Below are 10,857 nucleotides of genomic sequence, written 5' to 3' on the forward strand. Positions count from 1 at the left end.
AACTCTGTAGTATCCATAGATGTTGACTGATTCTTGAATGTCTAAAGTGTAACCTGCACTGATTTAACAAAAAAGAAAAAGGAAGAACATAGAACAGATATAACATATTCCTTTTGCATTAGCAAGTCTGTGTTCTGCTCAATTAAAGAGCAAAAAGGGTGCTGTCTGACAAGAATTTCTATATACTAGCCGCAGCACATACTTCTAGTTTTAATGGAAACTCACAGTAGTGGTATGCACAGCTAAAAAAAAAAATGTTTAAAATATTTCCTTGGAATTTCCCTACTTGGCATTTTTTATTATTTACTGTGTATTCCTCGCTTACATACACATACCGACAGACTCTCTGTTGCTTAAAAAAAAAAATATAAAGAGGAAAATAATTATAGTAATTAATTAAAAAAAAAGACAAAGCAGCTAATTTGTTTCAGTCAGATTCATGTCAGGGTAACTATTTGTTGTTTTTGTTTTATTTTCTTTAGCTTTTCGCGAAACTTTTTAAGGGATTATGATACTCTAATGTATTGAATGATAAATTTGGTGTCGAAGAAACTTTTGTTAAAATGCATAATGCATCCAAGCACCCGAAATCTTTCTCCAGAACATAAAATACAAAAATACTTTTTATCACACTAAAAGTCACTAAACTATCTAGAAAACAAATGATATAAAATCAAAGTTTTGAAAAAAAAGTATAGAGAAACTGGATAAAATTTCTGATATTTTTATTTGTCCCTCAGAATTTAAGGCAAAAATTTGGTTTTGGCAAAACACCCAGTATTACAGACCACATCACAATAAAAATATTCACAGTAATGTCTAATAATCATCAAAACGGAAAGTCTTTGAGAAGAAAAAGAAGAAGAAAAAAAAATAAACAGCAGCCACGTGTAAACTTAAAATTATGACAATCAACATGTCCCAAGATGAGATGTGAACTCAGGAGCTACGATTCATAAATGCGGCTCAAAATCGACACTGAAAAAAGAAAAAAAAAAAAAAAGAAAACAGATGGCTTCACAGGATACGTGTTATATATTTCTGAGTTTATGTGGGCCTTTTAATGTCTATGGATACCTTGAATTAGTCAAGGCTACAGCCAGGGACTATAAGCTATAAGCTATATAAACTATAAACTATAAGCTGGGACTATAAAATTATAATGACCTGTCTGTGCATGCACGTGTCTCCACAAATTTTACTTCCACCTGTGCATAGTGTTGATTGTAGGCATCATGGTATCTCAAGAACAAAGGAGCAATTAAAACCAGAGTTTGTGATGTGAGACTTTGTACTAAGCTTGTACCCAATCACAGAATAAAAAAAAAAAAATGTAGCTCGCTAGGTCTTTAAATGTCCTGTCTCAAAAATGATGGTCATCAGTATATATAGGTACATCCTTCATGTTGACATAACGAGACTTTAAACTTTTCCAATAAATGTAGTATGAGTCCCTGACTCCCTGACTATGCATCGTCTTCTTTTAGACTGGCATCCGAGTTTCTTCTAAACACGAAGATATTTTCTCGAAACCAAGAGAATGTTGAGCTTTTCTTTAATGACAAGCTGTCGTTGTCATGTAAATAGAAACCAGCTTCGTCCAGCAGGCGTTTAACATCTTCAGGGCTCTTGTTGTTCACGTGATGAAACCCGTCTTGACCCGGATGTGCCCAGCTCAGGACGATGCCCTTCCGCGCGTGGCGCGCGAGGTTGTCGACCAGCACGACCTCGAAGCGTGCAGGCACGTGCTCCGCCACCTCCAGACTGACGATCCAGTCGTACACCGGAAGTCCGAACTGAGGAAGCGTCAGGTCCATGAACTTGACGGCCCCGGATGTGACGTGTTCGCAGAAGGGGGCCCCGTCGTAGGCGTCGTAGGAGGCGACCAGCCCTGTTGGAGGAGATACTCCTTGTATTTTCCGGGACCGTCACCAAAGCTTCCAACACGCTGGCCGGACAGGAACTGACCGAGAGAAGCCGCCATTTTCTGGTCAAACTTGTGAGCTTTAGATTCCTTAGGGTCACTTTCTTCTTTGCACCATCCACCGCTGCTGGACACCTGACAGGATAAACGACACAAACACACCACACACACGTTTTTCATATTATTTTAAATGTAATATCGTGAACACTACTAACTTCAAACAACCATGGCTATGCACCACAACGGATGTGCTCTCAAGTACGAGTCAGCTGTAGGAGATAGGTATATCGATAAATACAGATGAGAGCAGGCAAAAGGTAAACAACAAAAATTCTTTAGATATGAGAAATGCGCACGAGAGGTTATAGAAAGGTATACAGCTAATTGATCAGGTGAGAGAGAGAGAGTGTGTGTGTGAAAGAGAAAGAGAGCAGGAAAGAAGAAAGAAGAAACAGGGAGAGAAAGCGAGCACCTTACATCTTTTTTGTTTTGTAGTTTCGCCTTGTCGCACTCTAGTTGTCCCAGCTGTCGTTTTAAATCGTTCAGCATTTTGGATAAGGTGTTGCGCTGTTCCCTCACATGCGATGCTGAAGTGCATTCTGGGCATCCCAGCGGGTCTGCTAAGGCATGGAACATTCTGGACTCGTTGTTACTCGGCTGAGACTCCACGTCTGAAGACAGATGCTGATGCCGGTGTCGGTAGGTTGGCAGGAGGTAGGTGAAGAGGAGGAGGCAGAGAACGCACACCATGAACCCTCCCACAAGGAAGTATGACCGATGTTGCAGGAACATTTTTGGGTGGTTTTTTTTTTTTTGTTTTCTTGGTGATTTGTTCCGCCTTCCAGCGAAGCTAATAACTGTTTAGTTACCCACCGGTTGTTTCAACCTGCGAGACAGACAGAAAAAGAACCTATTTAAAACGAGGCTAATGACAAATTACAGTATGCTGATCTTCAATGTCTTTTGGTTTCAACGGAAGTACACCACTTTAAGTGGAAGAAAATTATCGTTACAAATGTAGGGCAACCGATTGTCCTTGCCATGCTGTGCGATGGCATGTGTTATCTATAGACTAGGAAGACCTCTCTTCAGTATTCAAAATAACAACTACACAAATCTCTTTTCTCACAGTAAAATAACATAGTGAAAGGAACCGTAAAAAAAACCACGAAATAAAAGAGTAATAATGTCAGCATCATTCACATTGTACTAATCAAAGCTAGATAAAATAATCGGTTATCTCAGACGCCATCTTATCCTGACAGTTCAAAACAATGTGAGTAAAATAATTAAGCTGCAGATTAAACACAACATGATTACAATAACTCACCCGGAGATGGTCTTTGTGAGAAAGCTGTTAGTGGCAGGATGTCCCGAGGAAAGCAGCGTCTGAGACGAGGAGAGGTTGACAACTGCTGGTAGTCTGCACGTGTGGAGAGGGAAATATATAGCAGGAGAGAGTGAAGAACCAACTACAGCAGCGATGCTCAGAACATCAGCATGCAAACCCCTCCCCTACACGTACATGAAGTACAGGAATGAAGGCAGCGATGCTCACAACATGAGGATACAAGCTCCTCCCCCCACACATACATGAAGTACAGGAGGCTCCAGTCCATGATGTTCACATGTCAACAGGTCACTGAGGTCAGGCAGCAGGTCAGGTGTCAACAGACATTGACGACAGTGAAATCATCATCACCGGAGAATACAATGGACTGGGCAACCTACCTACAGAAAATACCGGAGTGAATTCCCTGTTTTCCACGTACTGACCACTAAATCACATAAACAAACAAACAAACAAACAAACAAACAAACAAACAAACAAACAAACAAACAAACAAACACGTCATGAAGCCTTGACACAGACAAACAAACATGATCTTGAATACACATCTTACATCCCAGCAACACGCAAGGTACGGACACACAGACACACATATATAGACAAGCACGCACACAAATGTATAAAAACACATTTCCTCCCTCAGACTCTCTTTCTCTCTCACACACAAATACAGAAAGACAGGGAACAATTTCAGTATATGAGAATGGTGTTTAAGTGTCTGAGACACAGAGCTCTGGCAGCAAGCTGTGAATGAGGACAGAGAACATCTCATGAAACTCATCCTTCTCTAGTTGACACAATGGTTGTGGTGTTGTTGTGTAGCCAGGTATCTCAGGTGTAAAAAACAAACGGCAGCTTAGTATGACATTTATTAGGTATTTACAGACATTGCTTGTGTACACATGTTATTTACTCTCTTTATTTATATTTATATTGTTATCATAGTAGGAGCCATGTTGAGAATAATGAACATACAGGACAACGTTTTTTTTTTTTTGGACGTTAAATTAATATTCATTCGATGGTTTACACCAGTGATGCCCAACCTTTTTCGGCCTGCGGGCCATATCCATTTCGGACAGCCGTGTCGCGGGCCACTTCACCGCAAAAATACAAAAAGAAAAAAAAAATAGAGCAGATACCATTTTTTATTAGAAACAAGTTGTACTTACCATTAATTATGTAGTAATTAGTGGGATATTTGAAGTTGTTTTCCCGAAACGAACTTCTGAATGTCCGGCCTCATCGTAGAGACACCAAGTCGGAGCACTGAATCGAAATGTTCGTCCATCGAAAAAAAGATTGAGAGACGCCCCTATGTGGGGATAAATACTTCTTCTTCCTTTTTTTTCGTTTTTTTAATATTTTTTTTATTACTAACATGCCGATTTCCTGCACTGTGGGCAGAAGTTTCGCGGGCGGGATGGCACCGCGTCGCGGGCCGGATATGGCCCGCGGGCTGTAGGTTGTGCATCCCTGGTTTACACCAAACCTTACATAAATACTTCATTAGTCATTTTTTTAAAATGAACTTGCTGGTACATGTACAGGTGCTTAACTTGTCTGTCAACAAGTCTTTGAGGTCAGGCAGCGAGTCAAGTGTCAACAGACAACAGGACCGACATCACACGAAAACGTGAGGTCAAAGTGCATCCCGGGGCAGCGTGACAAGAATTCACACACATACTGTATGTTGAGCATCGTCTTCTCCAAACCACTGAGTGATGATAGACACTGAATGACTAAAATAACACACACACACACACACAAACACACTGAAAACCTAGAAAATTTAATTCAAACTGTGTAACACACACACGTGCTGCCCTCGCGCGCAGGTACAAATACAGTGGAACCTCGGTTAACGAACTTAATCCGTTCTGGAAAGCTGTTCGTTATCCGAAATGTTCGTTATCCGAAACATTATTTTCCATAAGAAATAAAGGAAATAGATTTAATTGGTTCCCAGCCCCTGTTGACTCGCTAATATATGAAAGTTACAGGCTATATAGGTATTTGTTTTAATGAGAACAGTTATAATACAATATAAATGGAGTTAAATAAACATAAAAACATTAACGAAAGCATTTAAACATCATAAAACTCGCCGTTTTGACGACGTGAGTGGATGGAGGTGTGGGGAGGAAGGGGTGGAATTACTGTTGGATTCCCCCTCCATGAGCACACGTGACATTATAAAATCGGGGATAACTTCCTTTTTCTGTCGCTTTGAGGTTAAAGGAAAAAACTTGTCCAGTGTCTGTTCCTTCTGCCTTTTTGTAAAACTCTTCGGTAATACGACATCACATTACGACAGACGCATGCCACCTTCATACTTTGAACTCATTTCCTTTTTCAATTCATTTGTTGGCCGCTTCCTTGTCATTACCTCACTACTATTAATTGCTCTTAATCTTTGGAGCCATTATTGGGGATTATCTTATTAAAATAAAGCATAACAGTCACTAAATAAGAAGGATGCGCACAGATAAGGAACGACTGATCGTAACTGTGTCTCGAGCGCGAATGATGACATGCTGTCGGTCACGTGTGGTTCACGTGGCTGTTCGTTATCCGAAATTTTGTTCGCTATCCGAGACAAATTTTTGACGAAATTTTTGTTCGTTAACCGAAAATTCGCTATCCGAGGCGTTCGCTAACCGAGGTTCCACTGTACATACACATGATCCAAACACGAAGCTCCGATGCATGAAGTACTTGTGTGTGTGTGTGTTTGTGTGTGGGTTTATTGAGGATATTTATGTGTTTATGATTTTTTTTCTTGATTTTTTTCTGCTATTCTGTGCAATGAAAAGAAGCCAAACATATTGATGCTTACTCTACATGGACCTTCTTATGTCTTGATATGTATTTATTGCACGGGAGCCCGGAGAAGCTGTCCGGTCTGGCTTCTCGCGTATAAAGTTCTCGGTGGTCCCGGGGCTGAGTAACTCGCTACTCGGGAAGGGCCTTCACTGTGTTTACTGGCAACAACGTCGATTGTCGAGACGAAATCGGGTGTTTGGTGACAGATCGCACACGTTTGAAGTGTTGGAGGAATTAAACTGTATTGCAAACTTCATTTTAGACGAGAGAACATTCTAGCGCTGACCGCTGAAGTATCATGCGAGATCGCTGTCACCAGTCGGCAAGGTACACTAACATCTTCACTACAAGTGCTCATCTCTTGACGATATTATTTCACATCAAACTTTCAAGAAGTGTGTGGAGAATTCACTGATGTAGACAAATCGACTGTTAGTCGGACTGTGGCGAGAATCACCGATGGTTTGCATCGGCGAGCATCTAAAGGAATTTCATTGCCGGATCAAGGTTGTGTTGAAAAGACAAAGACATGCAGACACATCGGGCCTGTGAATTTCCTTAAGTACTTGGATTTATCGACAGCAACTTGATTTCAGACTCCAATGAAAAATAAAGTAAACTTATCCATAATATTAATACTTGAATTTGTAAGGCGCTTGTAAATGTTTGTTGAATGCACCACACGTGAAGTATTGCAAAACAAACCTACAGTACAAAACATGTATACAAGAAACATGTAGACAAAATGAAACCCTAGAAATGAAAGGCTCTACATACTTTGTAATTTCATTATCTATTCAACTCTACAAAAATTTGCTGACCAATGTGGAAATAATTTATCACTTTAATTTACTCACAATCTCAATGCCTAAAAGTTCCATTCTTTATTCAACAAAAACAGACCCTTATTAGATGAGCTCAGTTTGTTTACTTAGGACGGTCATCTAGAAGAATTAAGAGAATATGTGTGTGGAGGGGGAAGGTTTACATAGATATATATAAGTAAATATGAGTATATGCGTGTGTGGATGTGGGTAGTATATCTATAAGTAAATATATGTATGTGGGGAGATTTACATATATAAGCAGAGATGTGTGTGTGTTGGGGGGCATTAAATACATATATAGATATGAGTGTCTGTGGTGGTGGTGGGAGTACACGTGTACATAAGCAGATACAAGTGTGCATGAGTGGAGGGGAATTATATTTATAAATGCAAATATAAGTGAGTACGGGGAGTGTGTCGGGGGGATATTTTATGCATATGCAGATACATGTGTCTGTGGATTATATACATATGTAGGCATGTATATAGGCAGACATGAGTTTGTGTGTGTGTTGGGGATATATATATATCTAAGCAGATGTGTGCTTGTGGATGTTTACGTATATATACATAAGCAGATATGAGACTGTGTGTAGGAGGATTATTTATAAAAATATCTATCCACATATAAGTAAGTAGGTATGTGTGTCAGGAGGTATTAGATAAATATATATGTGCAGATATGAGTATGTGTGTAAGGGAGGTTACATGTATATATAAAAAAGCAAAGATGGGTGTATGTGCATGGGTAGGTTTACATATATGTATATAAGCAGAAATAAGGCTGTGTGAGTGGGGGTTACACAGGTATGCATAAACAGATTTGTGTGTGTGTGTGAGGGGAGATTTTATATATATGCTGATATGAGTAGGTGTATGTGTCTTTAGGGCAGGTTTATAGATATATATATGTGTGTGTGCATGTGGCTTGTGTATATATAAACATCAATGAGTATGATGAGTATGTGTGTAAGGGGGGGATTATATATATGTATGCAGATATAAGTAAGAATGTATGTGTATATATCTGTGTTTAAGTAAGAATGAAATGGAGGGGCAGAAACATCCCCTCCAAAACTTTTTGCTTGTGTACATGTGTTTATATACTTTGATTTATTTGATTACACATGCAGTGATGCAATTTGCATTAAAGGGCTAGAAGAAGGAAAGAACAAGTGAGTGAGACAAAAAATTAGCTTTTAATGTATTAACTGTTACAAACTGACCAGTGAATGTGTGTGTGTGAGGGATATTGCATATAAGATATATAGTAATGGTGTGAATATATGTATAATTTGAATATCTCTATAGACCCTTGAAAGGGTGAAAAAAACAAAGATTCTTGAATCATAAGCTTCACAAACTGATGACACTCCGAAAAACATGAACTAAGTGCGTGGGTGAAATGGGTGAAGATGTAAGGAATAAACCAAATGAACTGGTCTAGTATGACTGGGGTGGGTATTTAAGCCCGACCATAAGCGGCTCGTCGTTGCTGTTTAAAAAATTTTAATTAAAAGGCTCTGTCGTTTTAAAAACCCAAACTAAGATATACTTCTACAGATGTTTTTTACAAGGACAGTAAAAACTGTTCACATTTCAATACTTAGTCACTACAGCAAAGAGTACAACAATTAACTGAGGATGAAACTTTAGAATTGGAACTGCAGTATGAGCGGCCTACCTGTGCTCTCATAAAAGGTGATTAATTTACCTGTAGACGCTTCATTTTATTACTCACACCGACAGAGCAAATATGTAGCACATGTTGCCAGTTTTCTAGCCAATTAAACAAACCTGGCAGTTCACATACCAATCACCATGTTTGTACATATTGTAATGTCTCTGTCTGCCTTTTATCGTCTTGTTTCAAATTTATGTATTTTTTGAAATTTCTGCTACGTAGTCCGAGAGCTAGATATCAAAAAGCATGACTCTTGCTTTTTCTGTTGCCCTCATCAATAAAGATTTGTTATTTGCCTAATCATATAGGCTATAAATATTGCAGTTTCCTGAAAAGGGAGAAGAAATTGTGTTTCCTGTCTCCTGGCTCGTTCGCTGTTTCAGATAACTAAAGCAGTTCATTTTATTTGAAAGCAAAGGACAGTTGAAGAAGTTTAGCCTCTTAATTTGTAGAAATTGACTTTGTAAAGTGTCCAATACATGCATTCAGGTAAGATTTATTTGATCAAGAGTATGTTTGTGGTTGGTTATTGTATTTGTTGTTGTAAGCAACATGTTGCCGCCATTTGTATTGGTAGGGCGCCACCTCGTTTATCTTGTCTCATTCTGATCAACGACACAATGTCTGTAGGAAGGTTGTCCCATTGAGAGTAGCAGGGAACACAACAAGGACTGCAAACCCTTCAAGCTCATTACTTTCAGTCTCTCACAAGCTGCAGTGTTCAACCATCCACATCGTCAAAGTGAACAGTTTGCATTTGTTTTTTGCCAGGCTGTTCCTACTTGAACATATGCCTTAATAGTGCACGGTACTCGCTTTTTAATCATTATGCCACCACCCTATTATAACAGGAAATTCTTACATTTAAAAAAATTCGTAAGGCAGATATGTTAAAGGATTTCTGTTTGTTTTGGTTGTGCATTCTCTAGTAAAAACTTTCCATTTTCTCTTATGAAAGAACGCCCCTGTCCATAAAAATTGAAAGATAATTAGTATTGTCTGCAATAGCTTCATACTTTTAAGTTGCTTTTGTAAATTGAAGAAATTTAAAGACGGCCTACTAAGATGGATAGTAGTTATAATTATTTGTTTGATCAGCAAGAAAATATGTTTCTCTCTCTGTCTTGATATTTAAAAAATAGTATGTAGTTTATGGTACATTTGTTCATTTGATTGTCTTGGTGTGTACACAATTATTATTATGTTATCGGTGTGTTTGTATGTTTGTGTGTGTGTGTGTGCTCATACATTGCTTATCTGGCCTACTCAGAGTATTACAGCTTCATTCTCACTCTCTTTGTGCTTTAGAAATATATTTTTATTGTCCACCCGAGTGTCGCTGTGGCTAGTACTGTGTCTTTAGAATGCCATTTTGTTTTCACAATTTGTTGTCATGTGGCTCGTTTCTAGAGAAAGTGCTTCTAGCCAGCGGTGATTTCTCACTATAAAGGAGATTTGTAAGGATGTGAATCACCTTGTTAAATATAAATTCTTGTTTACAGTGAGGCTGTGGTGGTCTTCACCATCTGAGTTGCTATAGCAGCACAATTATATTCTCTGTAACATGCCAAGGCCTCTTCCCTCTTGCGATTGGCAGTAGGACGACACACAGTGCATATTATCAACCAGGTCAAAGGTTATCTCTGAGGGCCACACTTCAAAACTGCGATTGATAAACCAAGGCGATATACCAAGCTCGAACATGAAGTGCACGCTGGACAACTTCACTGATGTTTGAAATACTTTCCTTCAACTAAACACTAGTCCTCCCTGCTTTAGAACATTAGAGAATGTTCTTGTGCCCTAGAAATCCACAGTGATGTTAAGTGATGACAGATTTGTTTATTTAACTCCCCTATAATATCAGTGAATGTTTACAAACATGTTTAATGAACTGTGATCAGTGTGTAAGGGAAGCGTGTGTACACGGCACGACACCCTGTCGAAAACTGTCCTTCCAGGCACCTTGGAGGATGGCCGGCATCCCGGTGGCCAGAGGAAGAACTGACTAACGAACCTCTGAGTTTCTTTCTTCCCGTGTATCGAAGTCACGTGTTTGTAGAGGAAACAAGTAGAAGTCAGATAAACATAAAGACCAGTACAACAACTGCACACCTCATTAAACTTCAGCAAGGACGGGTTGAGTTGTACAGGTTATAGAAATATTATTTTCTTGAGTGTGTGACGAGTGAAGAAAAAGATATAAAGGAATCGAAAGATGGAAAAAGTGAGTAAGCACAGAGAG

General features: G+C 39.0%; 1 protein-coding gene across 1 annotated transcript; it reads right to left on the reverse strand.

The window, feature by feature from the left end:
- Nucleotides 1-708: 708 nt before the first annotated feature.
- On the reverse strand, nucleotides 709-3,408 carry LOC112569085. The gene is made up of 3 exons (XM_025246752.1): nucleotides 3,255-3,408; nucleotides 2,402-2,810; nucleotides 709-2,059 (listed from the first exon to the last, which is right to left on the reverse strand). Exons 2-3 carry the CDS (start codon nucleotides 2,714-2,716, stop codon nucleotides 1,808-1,810), a joined length of 567 nt encoding a protein of 188 aa, XP_025102537.1. The 5' UTR covers nucleotides 2,717-2,810; nucleotides 3,255-3,408; the 3' UTR covers nucleotides 709-1,807.
- Nucleotides 3,409-10,857: the final 7,449 nt, after the last annotated feature.

Source organism: Pomacea canaliculata, linkage group LG7 (assembly GCF_003073045.1).
Source record: "Pomacea canaliculata isolate SZHN2017 linkage group LG7, ASM307304v1, whole genome shotgun sequence".
In the NCBI taxonomy this organism is placed as follows: Eukaryota; Metazoa; Mollusca; class Gastropoda; order Architaenioglossa; family Ampullariidae; genus Pomacea; species Pomacea canaliculata.